The 16,138-nt window shown below is 52.5% G+C and overlaps 1 protein-coding gene and 1 long non-coding RNA gene across 2 annotated transcripts; one reads left to right on the top strand and one right to left on the bottom strand.

Annotated features, from left to right (window-relative positions):
* The first annotated feature begins 44 nt into the window (after window positions 1–44).
* SFXN3 (sideroflexin 3) lies at window positions 45–7,530 on the top strand. Its single transcript, XM_045568601.1, has 11 exons — window positions 45–300; window positions 1,483–1,646; window positions 2,104–2,274; window positions 2,631–2,729; window positions 3,100–3,175; window positions 3,336–3,421; window positions 3,693–3,820; window positions 4,015–4,064; window positions 5,294–5,343; window positions 5,808–5,855; window positions 6,122–7,530. Exons 2-11 carry the CDS (start codon window positions 1,486–1,488, stop codon window positions 6,216–6,218), a joined length of 966 nt encoding a protein of 321 aa, XP_045424557.1. The 5' UTR covers window positions 45–300; window positions 1,483–1,485; the 3' UTR covers window positions 6,219–7,530.
* LOC123650116 lies at window positions 4,506–10,446 on the bottom strand. Its single transcript, XR_006739264.1, has 3 exons — window positions 10,371–10,446; window positions 7,757–7,838; window positions 4,506–5,529 (listed from the first exon to the last, which is right to left on the bottom strand). It is a non-coding gene; the product is annotated as an uncharacterized LOC123650116 (long non-coding RNA).
* Between the last annotated feature and the right edge of the window lie 5,692 nt (window positions 10,447–16,138).

Genomic DNA, 16,138 nt, shown 5'->3' with positions numbered 1-16,138 from the left:
CTCCTCCCCTCCTCTATCTGGCTGTGGAGGGGCCAGGACTGATCCCCGCGATACGATTGGCTCTGGAAGGCAGCGTAGGGCCTGGTCCCTGTGGCCCCGGCTGGGGGCATCGCTCCAAATGACACCCACCGCCGCCAGGCTCTGCCAATCCTGGATTCCGCCGGGCAGGCGCGGCAGGGAAGCCCCCGCCCCTCCCTGCTGGTCAGCGTCACGCGTGACGTCCTGTGTGATGGCTGGGAGGGCTGTGGCGACGCCCGGAGAGGAAGGCGGGTCTGAGAGCTGCGGAGAGCTCCGGAAAGCGTGAGTGCTAGCTGTCCCGGCCGTGTTCGGGAGTCAGGGGAGTGGAGGGTTAAGGGCTGGGGGTAGGAGGAGGAGGTCTACCTTGAGACGCATTCTCTATCCTGTGGGATCCAGTATCGGCGGCTCTATGGAGGTCCACAGGACACAAGGGGAAGTTGGTTGGGGGAAGGAATGTCAGGGTGGGGCTGCGTGTGGTCACATTTAAGTGTCTGCAACTGGTCGGAGTGTGCATATTGGTCCTTGCGGGCCGGTGTATAGAGTGCGTTGGTCTTGTTTGTGTATCTGGGTAGGGCGTGCTCGACGGTGTCTTTGTGTGTGGGTATGTGAGTGTGAGTGAGAGAGGAGGATGTGTCTGCCTGTGCAGGAGGAAGTGTGGTTGGAGAGGATTAGTCATTCTGTAGGATTTTGCCCTGTGCTGCCAGATGGCTGCTCCAGGCTTTCTTTTGTGCTGGGTGGAAGGGAGTCCACTGAATCCTGCTATTTTCTGTAGGTGGTTGGCTGGATGGGTGTCTGTGCCAGCCCTGCCAGCCAGGGAACAGGGAGAGCCTGGGGTCATTCAGTGTGGGTTGGGGAAGATGGGTCTGGAGAGGGGATTTGTGCATGCCCACGGGCACATACATGGCTGACAGCAGAGTCCTCTGTTTGAGATCTGGAACAGATAAGCCCTGGGTGGCCAATGAGTCCTTGCTCCCCTCCAATCAGGGCCTGACGTGTGGGATGTTTTATGCCATCTTCCCAAACAGCCTTGGGGGTTTGTATCTAGGTCTCAGGGCAGCTGGGGCCTAAAGCTAACATAAGCATGGGTATGTCATGCATATATTACATTTTTTTGTGCATCTGCAGCACATAAGTAGCTGCACAGGAGGTAGCTGCTGCTTATGTATCAAACACATGTAAATCCTCACTCATGAAAATCTGCACGAAGCCAGAGCCCAGGGAGATCTGTTTTCCTGGTTCTGGTCTTCCCTTCCCCCTCCTCCTGTGGCTGCAGATTCTTAGGCCAGGACATTGCCTAAGAAACAGCTCCTCTCCAGCCCTTGCTTACCTATCTGGAGTCACCTTGAGCTCTTGAAGGGACTGGTGATAGGCTCAGGGACCAGGGCAGGGCCACCAAATGTTTCCCCAGGTGGAGCTCTTGGACCCCCACCTTGGAGCCCTCTGACCCTCATCTCTGCCCTGCAGAAAATGGGTGAGTTGCCCTTGGATATCAACATCCAGGAACCTCGCTGGGACCAAAGCACATTCTTGGGCAGAGCCCAGCACTTCTTCACCGTTACTGATCCCCGAAATCTGCTGCTATCTGGGGCACAGCTGGAAGCGTCTCGGAATATCGTGCAGAACTACAGGTGATGCGCACCCCCATCTGACCCTGTACTCTAAGGTCTCACTCCCTGCCATTAATATAGTATATTTTGTGCCTTCCTTTTCAAGGTTGAGAGTGACCCTGTCCCAATCCTCAACCCCCCTCTCTCTGCTGGCATCATGAACTACGGCACAGTGCTTTAACCCAAAGGATTTTAGGGTGTTTGGGTTGAGGAGCTGGCGTAGATATTTATAGGCGGGGGGCTGTTCTATGCCTCACAAACACTCTACAGCAGCAGTCCCCGACCTTTTTGGCACCAGGGACTGTTTTCATGGAAGATAGTTTTTCCACAGATTGCGGGGGGAGGGGGAATGGTTTGGGGTGATTCAAGCGCATTACATTTATTATGCACTTTATTTCTATTATTACTACATTGTAATATATAATGAAATAATTAGACAACTGACCATAGCCTGTCTGCTCCTTGGCAACTTCGGCAGGGCTGGCGTGGTGACCCCAGGGCTCACCGAGGACCAGCTGTGGAGAGCCAAGTATGTGTACGACTCTGCCTTCCATCCCGACACGGGGGAGAAGGTGGTCCTGATTGGCCGCATGTCAGCCCAGGTGCCCATGAACATGACCATCACTGGCTGCATGCTCACCTTCTACAGGCAGGTCTTGCCCCACGTCCCCTTCCTGAGGGCTCTGGGCTAGAGCATGGCTTGGTGACCGTGTACCCCCTCTCTGGGCCAATTAGGGCAGAGAAGAGTGGGTGGGAGCCAGCTTGTGTTAGAATCCCCTCCACTCCTCAAAACTCAGCCTCAGGGTCCTTGCTCCCCAGACATGGTGGTTGTGTTTGTGTAAGTGGGTGGGTAGGTGGGTATGCAGGGGTTACCTGAGCAAGTTCTAGGATCATCAACTGGGTCCCTTCTTGGGGTGTGGGAATAACCTCTGGAGTTTCATGATAGGGATCCAAAGATGAGGGACACTGTTGAGGGGGCAGAAATAAGTGTCTTTGTTCCTTCAGGAAGACCCCAACCGTTGTGTTCTGGCAGTGGGTGAACCAGTCCTTCAATGCCATCGTTAACTACTCCAACCGCAGTGGCGACGCTCCCATCACTGTGGGGTGAGAGAGAGCTGGTCCCCGGGAAGAGCTGCAGCACGGTGTGGGACCCCCCCTGCCAGCCCGCCATTGCGCTCTGCTTTTTGCGCCTGCTCCCTGTGGGGCTCGGCTCTCATCAGCCCCGCCCCCTCCCTACTTCCCCTGCCTGAGAGCAGGAGGTCCTCTTACATATGCCTTGGGGCACCTGCCCCTCTTCAAAGGACAGGACTGGGGTTTCCAGACAAGGTTGCACTGGAGCTGGGGGGAGGGCTTTCTCTGCACCAAGACCCCCGTCCTATGCCTCATGCATTGAGGATTTGGCATGTCCCTAAAGGAAAGAGCTACATGCTGGACTCTTCACCTCCCTCTGGTGACCTGGCTCTTTTACCCACAGGCAGCTGGGAACAGCCTATGTGAGTGCCACCACAGGGGCTGTGGCCACGGCCCTGGGACTCAAATCCCTCACCAAGGTAAGGCTCCCCACTCCATCACCCCCCCCTTCACCCTTTATCCATCTCCTTCTTCCCATCACCTCTCCAGTCCTGACATATGGGCTCCCCACAACTCTCCCCAGAGTCCCTAACCTCACCCTGGTCCTCAGGGCCACTGAACAACACCTTTCCTCCCCAGCACCTACCCCCCCTGGTCGGCAGATTTGTGCCCTTTGCAGCTGTGGCAGCTGCCAACTGCATCAACATCCCTTTGATGAGGCAGAGGTGAGTGGCCCCAACTCCTGGCACGTGCGTGTCCCATGTGCATGTGGCACACCATCCAGCCATGCAGATCAGCCCAGAGTGGGGACACTCCTCTCCCTCCCTGGACATGAGCTGGTCACCTATCTCAGTCTGACACTAAGATCCTCCAGGGTTGGGGGAGAACCAGCCTTTGAGTCTAGGATGTGTGCGGGAACTCCAGGGAGTAGCTGCCCCTTGGAGCATTGCAGGTGGCACTTGGGGCCTGTGATCTGACCCCAACCTCCTTTCCCAGGGAGCTGCAGGTGGGCATCCCAGTGACTGACGAGGCAGGTCAGAGGCTTGGCCACTCGGTGACTGCGGCCAAGCAGGGAATCTTCCAGGTGGTGATATCAAGAATAGGCATGGCGATTCCTGCCATGGGTAAGGCAGGGGCAGCTGGGGGGGGGTACGGGAGGCTCTGAGAGAAGGGGGGCACTGTTCTTGGAGGCTGTTACTCCGGGGGCAGTAAGACTCTGGGGAGAGTGGGAGGAGATGTGGAGGGGACCCCCTTCCTTAGGGTTCCCAGCTTTGACTCCACTAATCTGCTCCTCCGTCCCTGCCCTGCTCTCCCTCAGCCATCCCCCCGCTGATCATGGACGCCCTGGAGAAGAAAGACTTTCTCAAGGTAGGCCACTCTCGCCTCCCCAATCCTGGAAATGGCGGTGGCTGGGAGAAGAGACCAGTCCCCAACCCTCTCTCCAGCCTGGTCTGGGTCTAAGACCTGCCACCCATTGTCCTGAGCCCTGCCCTGTCCCTTCCACCCTCATTCATTCAGCAAAAGTGAATTGGGCTGGGGTGAAGGAATGCAGAGGGAGCAGGAGGAGATGAGGGAAGGAAGGAAATGGGTTCTGTCCTGAAGGAAACTGGTGTCACTCTGGAAGCTTCTGACACATACAGGAATGGACTATCATTGTCACACTTGATGTCACACTCATCTGTCACCCCCCACTACCTGCAACACACTCAGGCACACACAGGCACGAACAGGACAGGGAAGCAAGGCACAGGAATACAAGCTCTGGCTCATTCACAGGATCATTTATTCACAAATATTTATTGAGCACCAACTATGTGCCAGGTATGTTTTAGGGCTAAGGAGACAGCACTGAACAAGATGGTCATAGTCCCTGTCCTCATGAAGTTTACAGTTTAGTGCAGAAGCCAATAAACAAGGAGGCAGCCAATAAATATATCATAAGTTACACTATGTGCTTTCCAGGAAACCAATGGGGCATGGGACATGGTAATTGAGACTAATGGGGGAGAGCTGTTTAGACAGGGTGCTGGGAGAAGGGGCCTCGGAAGACCAAAAGGATGGGAAGGAGAAGCTGGGCAAAGAGCACAGAGAGGAGTGTTTCAGGTAGTGAGAACAGCCAGTGCAAAGGCCCTGAGGCAGGAACAGGCTTGCACATTTGAGGAACAGGTGGTCCCTGTGGCTACAGTGAATCGAGACGGGTGTGCTGAGCTGGAGATGTGTTTGGAAAGGGACAGTTTCATGCCACTGGGATGGGAGACAATGAGTAGAGGCTCAGAGGAGGGTCCCTGTAGAAAGCAGCCTCTGGAGCAAGTGAGGGAAGAGAAAGTGGGCCAGGGAGTGCCTTGGGAAGCAATTCTGAAGGGTGGGAATGGGTGGTGGGATACCAGGGAGGGTGTTGGCACCCAGGCCTGGCTGGAGTGGAAGGCTGCAGTCTGGAGGTCCCACCCCAGACTTGGGCTTGGGAGAAAGAAAAGGGCCACAAGTCCTGGGGGTCAAGGGCAGGACCGGGCCGATGGGGGAGAGCTGTGTTGGGTGAGATGAGGTGAAGGTTAGCGAGGCAGGGGACACAAGCCATTCCATTGTCTCTCTCCTCACAGCGCCGCCCCTGGCTGGGGGCACCCCTGCAGGTGGGACTGGTGGGCTTCTGGTAAGTGTGCAGGGAGTTCATGATGGATGTGGGTGGGTATTTATGCCCTCTAAGATGTTTATAGACATCATTCATTCATATATTCAGCTGGTGTGTGTCTTGGACACCTGTAGGACATACTGTGTGTTACGGATGGTCCCTGTTCTTGAAGGTCAAGAGCTTAGTCAAGGGAGTTCCAGTCTTCATCTACAAGAGGAAACCATGGAAATACAGCTTTTGATATCATCCAGGAGCTTCATGCCCACTTAATTCCTGATTCTGCCACTTCCTGGCTGTGGGGCTTTGAATCACTACTCTGAAGGCTCTTCCCTCAGCCAGAATCTAATGTCAGGGTTCAGTTTAATGTTCCTAAAGGGTCTTTTTGGCTTTAATCAATCTCCACCACTAGGGGCTATCTCCAAGGATGGGGTGGGGTGTGGGGAGTGAACACCCTTACAAATCTTTCCAATGCTCTTCTCCCCCAGCCTGGTGTTTGCCACCCCTCTGTGCTGTGCCCTGTTCCCCCAGAGGAGGTAAGTGCTGCCCCCAGGCTTGACTGGGGGCTCTGGATAGGACTGTGTCTCTAGACAACCAAACCTACAGTCCTGCAGTGCGTTCCAGGAGCAGGCCTCGCAGCCACTCAACTGATTGAGGGGGCAGGGGAATGACAGTGAGCCAGTCCTTCTGGCAGTAGGAGGAGAGGATGCTTACTCCTGGGAGGAGGAGGTATGGTGGTCCCTGGTCCTGAGGAGGGTTGGGTTCAGGCGACATTCAGCTGGCCTGTGCTCTTCTGTTGCAGCTCCATACACGTGAGCAGGCTGGAGCCGGAGCTGAGAGCTCAGATCCACGAGCAAAAGCCCCACATCGAAGTGGTTTACTACAACAAAGGGCTTTGAGGGAGGGTCAGCCTGTCTCCTCCCTCACCTCCTTGGGCTGCTGCTTCAGTGGAACCTTGTCATCCCTGCCACTTGCCCTACCGCCTCGTACCAGGCAGGGGGCTTTGTGGGCAGGCAGCCATTGAGCCAGTAATCCATTAGGCTGGGGGATGCACCACTGTAAGCCTTTTCTTCTCCTCTGGTTTCAAAGAACAAGGTCACATAATCCCTCCGTCCTGTGTTTGAATGTCCACACATATACATATGTGATATATGTGTGTATGCATACATTGTGTATGTGCTCTTGAAAGCTACCAGCAGACATGTTGTCCTGGGATGTTCTGATATTTGGCTTCCTGCACACCTGCCAGCCAGCCAGGCTACAGGTGGAGCTGCATTCCCTGAACACTTCCACCTGACAGCACCTCATCCCTTCTGAACATAGGAGGAGGCCCAGGATCTCAGACAGAGACTGAGGGACACTAGCAGGCCAAACTGGGCTGAATCCTCCAGGTTTCTGATACCTAGCTCCCAAAATGGACTCAGGAACTGGGCTGGCAGACGAAGATATGTTGGGATAAGGGAGGCAGGGGGCTAATGCATCCCTTGGTGCCATCCTTCACATCCTGCAATAGCTCTGGTTCCTCTGCTTCCCTTCCAGAACAAAGGAGCATCAGTATCCCATACAGCCCTTGCTGTCTCAGCCTCTCCCCACACTGCAATGTGGGTGTCTGCAGGCAGTCTTAGGAATTCTTGGTCTGCTCTGACATGACCTCAAATCTAAATCCTACAATCCCAACCCCATCCCCCAACCAAAACCCACAGAGGCAGAGCAAGATCCCCCTTTTAGGCCTCCCACTGTGTCCTCTCACAGAGGGGCACACTGTGGGAATGGTGCTTAAACTCCACAGGTAGCTGAGTGAGTGTGACTAGGACACCTTCAAGGGCAACTAGGCCCCAAGTGTACAATCTTAAGACAGGGAATTTTGTATTCTACTGACCCTTGGTAGACATTCAGCAAAACCCCCACCATAACGTCCTCTCTTGATAGAGGTTGGTCCTGTCCCCACCTCCACTCCCACCCCCCAGAAGAGGAAGGACCCAGGCACCAATGGCTAGTCTACACGCAAGATGGGCTTGGGGATGTGATGGGTGGTGGTAAAAATTCACAATGTTGTTAGATCTCAATTCCAGCTCCCATGGCCCTTGCCTGAAGACGAAAGGGCCCTGGTGGGATCCTCCTGCTACCCTCAATCAACCACCGCCAGTGATAACAGTTATGATGCCGTGGTTACTCAATAAACAGCAAACCTGTCTACTTCTTGATCATCTACTTCTTGATCTTTGCTTGATTCATTAGTCTCTTCCCCGTCTTCTGTAGGGAACAGCATCCCCCAGCAGAGGGCGCCCTGAGATTAGACAATCAGTCCCCATTGGCACCTGAGTATGTACTCAAGGGTTGAGGGCGGGGATGTCAGTGGAGGCTTCCGTCTCCTACTCCCTCAGCACATGGAGTCCTGCCGTCATTTCCCTCTTTGTTAGGGGGGTTGATCACATACCTAGCACAAATTCAGGCTCTGGGGTGGTTGGTTTCCTTCAGGCATTGGGCATGGGTTGGCGACCTCTGCTCCCGGGAGCCCTCTGGAGAGAAGGAGGAGAGAGGGCTGAGGGCTACCGAGCTCCATCACACAGAGGCTGCCAGGGCAGCAGCACACCCTCCACACCCTTCCACACCCCCCTCAGTCTGCCACGGGAACAGGCCTAGCATGGACCACTTGCCAGTTAACACCTCTTCCCACCACCCCAGGGCCCTCCACTCCCTCCCTACTTATGTAACCTCCTTTTTTCCCTGAGGAATATGAAGCCAAAAGTTTGTTCCTGTATACAGTTGGTAAGAGCTACTATTAAACAGTTTATAGTTGTCACTCTTATCCTAAGTATTAGCATTGATAGATTTAAGAAAATAAACATGAATGAGTCTATAATAAAATCCATTCTCCATTCCCTACAGGGAAATTACCTTTCATTTTCCTTTTTTCAGCCCAAAGCTCTCACACACTAGGTGATGGGGAGAAATCTTTAGGGCTGAATGGCCCCCATAGCAGCCTGAAGTGAACCTTGGCCTGGGTTCACTTCTCTGGGGGTCAGTAGAAGTTTACTTCTACAAGAAGCATGGCTGAACACCAGCTACTGTTCACTGAGTCCTGCTGTGTGGAGCGAGGCTCAATGAAGCCAAGTGCTTTAAGTCATTGTTTCTTTTGATTTTTACAACCACTCCTGTGAGCAGACATATTATGCCCATTCTTAGCAAAGACACAGCCTTAGAGACATTAAGAAAGGTGCCTGCAGCTACACAACTAGGAGGTGGTGGGGTTGAGATTCAAGCCAAGGTCTGTGTGACTCTGAAGCCACCATGCTATGTTTCCTCTCTCCTGTCAGCCACCAGCCAAACTTGAGGTCATTTTCCTGGTCCTTTTGAAATTTCAGGTCATCTTCTCCCTAGGCCCAGTTTGTTTATAGACCAACAAAACAGATCCATAAGGATACATACACATATATAAACCTTTTACTAAAGCCACTGAAGAATTGCCAAACTTAAGGGTATTATAGCTGGCATATAAGCAAAAATTCCCATTCTTTTTTTTTTTTTTAATTTTTTGTTTTTGAGACAGTCTCACTCTGTTGCCCGGGCTAGAGTGCCGTGGCATCAGCCTAGCTCACAGCAACCTCAAACTCCTGGGCTCAAGCAATCCTTCTGCCTCAGCCTCCTGAGTAGCTGGGACTATAGGCATGTGCCACCATGCCTGGCTTTATATATATATATATATATATATATATATATATTTTTTTTTTTTTTAGCTGTCCAGATCATTTCTTTCTATTTTTAGTAGAGATGGGGTCTCACTCTTGCTCAGGCTGGTCTCAAACTCCTGACCTCAAGCGATCCACCCGCCTTGGCCTCCCAGAGTGCTAGGATTACAGGCGTGAGCCACTGTGCCCAGCCTAAAATTCTCATTCTTAAGTAAACATGTGACAACATTTAGATAGACAGTTTCAATTCCATCCTGTCCTGACAATTGGAGCAGTGCCTCCCACCAAGACCACTGGAGTCCTGGGTTAACTCTTGAAGCTCTTTCTGCAGTTACAGCTTTTGGCCTTTGGTAACCCCTTTGAAAAGTGGCCTTGTACTTTGGAAAATCTATGTAAGATAAACCCATCTGAGGAGTGAGGTGCAAGAATCTCTGCAAAACAAAATCATTAAGAACATTTTATAACAGAATTATCTATGCTGCACAGATAACACCAAACCATAACGGAGAGAAGACTGGCCAGGGCACCAGTGGGCGGATTCGGCTTTCCCGCCATTTTTCCTTCCCAATTGCACACCAGTTTCTCAAAAGATTTAGTTACAGGGCATTTCACTGGCTCTCTAGGGACAAATCCTAGCCAGATACACTTTCCAAACTGCCTCCACATACTTGGAATTTTCCTCAGAAATTAGCATTTGGGCAGAGGCAGAGCGTTTCTCACTGGAAAGTACTCTGCCTTATTCTTGGGTGAGCCTCCCCTCTTCCTCCCAGAGCTCAGTATCCAGAAACCTTCTCTGGGAGCCAGTGTTGGTGTCCTTGGCTTTTCCTCCCCAGTCTTCTTCCCCTTGCTTGGCCTAATCTGCTCCGGAGCTACCATCCTGCCTACTATGAAGGCCAGGAAGACCACAACCCTTCCTTTCTCCCTGCCCATAAGAGAAAAAATGGCTTGGGTCTGAAGCCCTGGCTTAGCCTGGCCATAGGGTGGGGACCAAGTGGGCATATCCTGCTTGTTTCCCAGGTCACTCGGACTAATGAGGCCGACATCCTAAGGACAGGTGGTTAGGGCCAGATTCAGCTCAGGCCCTGCGGGGTTATGCCAGTCAGGCACTGCCCTAGTCCCACCAGGGCCGGTACCCTACCGGTGTAAGCCAAGCCCCATTTCCCCCGAGTGGAGCTGATCAGTTTCAAGCCCCGCCCCGGCCCTATCAATCACAGGTAACCCACGCCCCCTGGGCCATAGCCAGTCAGAAGTGGAGTTCTGCCCTTGCTGTAGCCCCTTGTCAGTCAAAGCTAGGTTCGGCTCCGCCTCCTTCCCGTTTCCCGGGCAACAGCTTTATTGCCTCGGGCCGCGAGTCAGGCTCACCTTCCTGGTCTGAGCTTGGAGCCTACATCTCAGATCCTCTTCTTCGCTGACCTCGGTCCTGGACTGCTAAATCCCCCAAGTCCTTCCCTCCTTTTCGGTTTCGAAATCCACGACCTCTCAAGCGCCCGCCCTTTGACTTCCTACCCGGAAATCCGCGAGGTTTTCGAGGAATCACGCGAGGCCTCTCCTCCTGGGTCCCGAGCCTGGATTTTTTCAGCCGCTTTGGTGGCTGTTGGCTTTTCTCCCACACCGTCCTCTTCCTCTCCCTCTCTCCGCCCTTGCGCCCAACAGTTTAGGAAACGTTTACTGAACTCTGTTAAGTGTGGCTCGGTTTCTGGCACTGGGTAGAAATGGACGGCGAACAGAGTACCTACCCTCCCACCTGCAGGGACACAGCCAGGGCCCAACTAGCATTAAGGCGCCTCTCCCTGTCCCATCTTCGTTAATCTCCCCACACGTTGCAGTAATTTCGGGTCCTGATGCGGGGACAACCTTTTGCTAGGTATTGTGGAGGAATCGTGATCCACCTGGATCGTGCCCCAAAAGGGAGCTTCCTGGGATGCTCCCTTCTCTCTTCCTTTATACACATCTTTTTTCTCAGAGGGAGTCCCCTGGGCTCCAGTCCCCAGCTCCAGGCCACAGCCTCCTCTAACTTCCTCCTTCCAATCTTCTCAGACCAGGGAGGTTTTGCAACTGAATACAGACCAGGAGGATGTGGGAGGAACCCTGGGCTACACACACAACCCCATCCTACCCCCAGCACACTCAGCAGCAATATAACCCCATGCCTATAACAAGCAAGAAGAAGCTCCTTCAGGGTAAAGTGCCTGCTTATGGGGCACGAGTTTGCTATGTTAGTCTATAAATTAGCCAATTAACCACCTATGTTATTTCCCTTGTGACTGAAGACCTCCCCTCCCCTATCACCAGCAAATCCTCAGTCCACTGGCAATTTTTATTTCCCAGAAGGATCACTTTTGATTTGGTTTCTAACTGAAGTTATTTTGTTGAAAGCAACAGAGAATGATTGTGGCTAGCTTCAGTAAATAGGGAGACAGATTGGAAGGACTCTGCTATAGCTTTCAGAACCAGAGATGGAGTAACCAACAGGGCCTTAGAAAGGACAGGAAGCTGGGCAGTTCTAGGGCCCTCAGCAGCTGGGCTTTATGGGCACTACCATTAAGGTAACAGCTTCAACCATCTCCAAGCTCTGCTCTCTCCATTCAAGTTTCAAAAACTTGTGCAGCTTAGATCAGTGATCTATCCCTAGGAGGTGGCCAGGGGTCAGGGTCAAGTTGCACAGACGTTGGATATTCAGATTTACCTCTGAGGTTGGGGCTGTTCCCAAAGAAGGGCAATTGTTGTGAACCAGGAAACACCCTGATTGGTATTTACCACAACATGTATTATTGGTCTTATACAGATATTTCTTTTCAGCTGAAAGGAAAACACCCCTGGGGGTAGGTACCATATCTTCACTTTTAAAAATTGTGGTTAAAAAACCACATAACATAAAATTTACCATCTTAATGATCTTTAAGTGTATATTCACATTGTTGTGCAACAGATTCCAGAATTTTCATCTTGAATATCTGAAACTCTATACCCATTAAACAACAATCCGTATCTTCACTTTTATATGCCCACGTTACCTGTAATAGTGCCTGATCCACAGTGGGTATCAATACTTGGTTGTGACACCTTCACAACAGAAAAAAATGGCTCTCAGCTTTAGTGATTTTCAGCCTGGAGGATGGGGGAATATGTCCTCTCAGTGAGGCATATCAGAATCTTGGGGGTAGTGTGGCTTAAAAAGTCCCCTAGACAAAATGAAGCTTGTCCCTGGTTATTATAGCAAGCAAGAGGACAAGCTCAGCCCTCCCTCTTCCTGTGTCTCCCTAGGAGTCTCAAATGTGGGAATGGAGTGACAGAGAGAGTGTCTCATCTGTAATCAGAGCCACTGTCTCCAAGTCTGTTGTTTATCCATTTCCCTGCGCATGCCAATGCCTATTTCCTTTGGCAGTTCCCTGTGGGGCTGACCTGCCTTCTACCTCTGCAGCTTCTTGGGGCTGGCACCGACCTGCTGTCACTTAAGGCATGCTGGAAGGGAGACACCTTCACCTTATTGTTGTCCATTTCCTACAGAGTGGTCCCATAGCCGAGTTCTTGGGCTTTGGTGATACAGTTTCATTTTCATGGCCTTCTTTCCAAGGTGCCAGGGCACAGTGGGGTAGGCTGGTATTGCTGGACACTGGTGGTGTAAAGCAAAACATCACTCTATAATATGTTTGGCAGCATTGATTTCCATAATACACAAGCCTCTGCCAGTCTGGTTCATCCTGCTAGGCTTGCTCATCACTACTAGTGATTTCCTCTCAGGGCCCCATTTCTGCAAGCTGGCTTCCAACACCTGGACATCCAGGCTGTTAGATTCCTCTGCATATATCTGACCCCCAAATTGTGGATAAGATTCAAGTGCTTTTCCTTTGGCTAAATCAGATGACCTCTGTTCAATTGTCCCAAACTTTCTAAGACCACGTAAGGAGGCTTGCTGCATAAAGAGAACAGGCAGACTCCCTAAATCTGCAACTTCTAGACTGTGTACTGAGCTACCCCAGAGTGCCACAATGAACTCACAGGACCGCTGAAAGACATTTAAAATTTTCAAGGGAAACACAGCAGCACTGGGTATCTATCAGACAATGCATGAAATAGTGCAGAGTTTGAGTGTCAGATTGTGCCGCATTCCATTTGATGACGTCTTTGCATAACTGGACTTTTGATGGTTGCTGTGATAAGAACTATACAAAAGAATGTGGAACAGGAAATGAGGGTGGCAGTGTTCAAGGTGATTCCAAGTTTTGTTTTTTTAAATTATTTATTTCTTTTGTGAGATAGAGTCTGGCTCTGTCACCCAGACTGGAGTGCAGTAGCATGATCACAGCTTGCTGCAACCTCCACTTCCCAGGCTCAAGCAATCCTCCTGCCTAGGCCTCCCAAAGTGCTGGCTTGGCTGTGCCCAGCCAAGGTGAGTCCAAGTTTTAAGAAGGTATGCTGAGCCCAACAGGCACGCACATCCCATTAGTAAGTAATTGGGGTTAAGAGTGAAATAAAAATATTATTTTTTTCCTTCCAATTTGTGTGCATTAGTTTTTCAAACAGCCACAAAGTTGTTAGGATGTAAATTCTTAAGTTGTTTGGACCTAAGTACTTTAAAGGAAACTGTTAGCTATTTCTTTTGACCTAGGGCATTGTGAAAATTACTGAAAAACTAAGAGTTCCATGAATGCAGAAAGTTTGGGAACCTCTGTCTCAAATGAACAAAGAAAGAAATGAAGTAATATTACTGGGTTGTACTAGGGTCTTAGACCTGCCCTTTGTAAACCCATTAGGTACTATGCCTTTGTGGGAATTTTTCTTTTATTGGATTCTTAATAATTCCATCTGGGACGTTCTAACCTTTGTTCAGTGATTGGGGTTGTTCACAACATGATCAGAGGGTGTTAGGGAGCCCATATGGACTGCCCAGTGCAGGACAGTGCAGGACGTTCTAACCTTTGTTCAGTGATTGGGGTTGTTCACAACATGATCAGAGGGTGTTAGGGAGCCCATATGGACTGCCCAGGGCATAGTGGTGGAAGCCTGGAAGTCAGAGCTCCCCTGGCCAGGCCAGCTCAGAAGGTTAGAGGCAAAGGAGAGAATGGAGGCTGAGGACGAGGGCCCCCTCCTAGGCTGGCTCTGCTCTGCCTGTCCAGCTGGGCTGCACCAGGTAGGCCAAGTCTCCTTGGCAGGCTGGATCCCCAGAGACTTGCTCCAAGCTTCCCCCACTGGAGGCCACGCTGGGTCTATTATAAGGACTGACCTGCTATCTCCTGGGCACTGGAAATCTGGGGGCATTTGAGTGCCCCCATCCCAGGGAAGGAAGGGGATGGGCACCGCTGGGGTCCCCATGAAGGTCCACACCCCTCCCTCCTTTCCCGCCCGTATCCTCAGGTGACTGGTAGGCGCCTTGCCGGCGCGAAGCCCGCAAAACCAGCGGGTCCCTAGCTCCCTTGCTCATACATTAAAGATGCGAAGGCGCCGGGACTGCGGTGCCACAAACATGAAGACAAATTTTTAATCCCGAGCAAGAAGATGCCTGGAGATGGGGGGAGCGGGAGAAAAATGAATTACGTTTTTATTATGTGTTTTATTATGCTGTAATTGAACAGGATTAGGTGAGAATACAATATATTTCTGATGCGGCTGGAGGTGGGAGGGGGCGGGAGAGAGGCTGACAGCGAGCGAGAGACAGCCAAGCCCGCAGAGAAGCTGCGGCTCTGGGACACAGAGGGTCCCAGGGGAGGGCCGACTAGCGGCGCCAATGGGGCTGAGTGTGCTCAACTCTTCTCCCCCAGCACTTTGGGCCAGGATTGGGGGCGGGAGTGATGGTGACTGCACTGGGAGGATGGGGTTAGCGACAAGTCCGCTAGCCTGTGCTGGAGGAGGGGGCGGGCTTGGGAGTTGGCAGACTAAGGAGATCATAAACCTTTCTCAGAAGGGAAACTGAGTCACAGAAGAGAAAGGGGCGTGGCTACAAAAGACTGGACGCTCTGGATCACTGGGGTCCGGAGGCCCTGGGATTCACACTTGCTCCTAACACTTTTCCTCTGCACGCGTTGGGCACAGGCCTTGTAGGTCAGCAAACATTTGGGAGCGCCCACTTTGTGTCCGGTGCTCGCTTATTGCAGGGCGACTCTGGCTCCAACACCAACTCCTGTCACCTCTGAAAAGATCCGTATCTATACAGGCCTAACCCCGCATCCTCCTCCTCCCTCTGTCCCAGCACCGGGCCCGCAGAGGGCCTCCTCAGGTAAAGGGCAACCAGGTGAGCCCCGCGCTGGGCTGTGGGCGCGGGGATGCGCGAACCTTCCTCTCACCCCTGGATCCGCCTTGTCCCCCGAGCTCGCCTCTCCGTCCGCTCCGGCCCGGGCAGCTTCATTAAGGGCCGGCGCCAGCGCCGCGGCTCACCTGCTGCAGCGCCCCCCGCGCTCCGCCAGGGACCTGCTCCTGGCGGTGATGAAGAGCCCCATTAGCCGCCTCTACCTTTAGGGCGGACTGGGCTGCTCTCCCCACCTCCCAATTAGGACATTAGAAACCGTCAACCAAGATTAATAGTTGCCCAGCTCCGGGGCAGGGAGATGAGCCCAGATACCGCGGCTGCGCCGCTCGCTCTGCGCGGGCCAACCCTGCGCGGGCTCGGAGCGCCACCTGCGCCGCCACCCTCCTCGCCGCCTCCTCCCCGCCCCGCGCCGCGCACCTGCCGCTCTCAGGTGAATCCAGCCACCGGCTTCCGAGTGTCCGTGTGTCCTGCTACGTCTCCGACCTGGGCGCGCCCCAAGGCGAGGCAGGTCATGGCACGCGGGGCAGGAAGGCTCGCCCTCGCCAGGGGACTCCCCCAGCTTTCCCGCGGACTCAGTTAAGGACTTACAACCTTACAGGATGAATCGACCATCCTTGCTCCGAGAGGCTGCCTTGACGCCCGCCCTCCCTTAAGTCAATTCCTCCTTATTCCTGCTCATTGCACCCTGTCATACTTTTCAGTATGGTATCATATTTGTGGTTTTACCTTTAGTGGTGCGATTATGTCATTGATGTCTGTCTCTCCCACTAGACTGGGGGAAGAGACCATAGTTTTTGCTCACCATAATTGTGTTGAATGAATGAGTGGGCAACAGGCTTGTTTCCCCTGTGTGTTTATTGGAACATTACTTCCTGTGCAAGCTGCT

The sequence above is a fragment of the Lemur catta genome, chromosome 14 (genome assembly GCF_020740605.2).
Source record: "Lemur catta isolate mLemCat1 chromosome 14, mLemCat1.pri, whole genome shotgun sequence".
Lineage (NCBI taxonomy): Eukaryota > Metazoa > Chordata > Mammalia > Primates > Lemuridae > Lemur > Lemur catta.
Note: the sequence above shows the minus strand (reverse complement) of the source record. Positions and strands in the feature narration are given on the sequence as shown.

Bases quoted from the DNA above. Each gene is read 5' to 3' on its own strand.
- SFXN3 (XM_045568601.1), top strand. From the start codon at position 1,486: ATGGGTGAGTTGCCCTTGGATATCAACATCCAGGAACCTCGCTGGGAC. The intron at 2,730-3,099 runs GTGAGAGAGAGC...TTTTACCCACAG, and splicing joins GACGCTCCCATCACTGTGGG to GCAGCTGGGAACAGCCTATG. The intron at 5,344-5,807 runs GTAAGTGTGCAG...CTTCTCCCCCAG, and splicing joins GTGGGACTGGTGGGCTTCTG to CCTGGTGTTTGCCACCCCTC.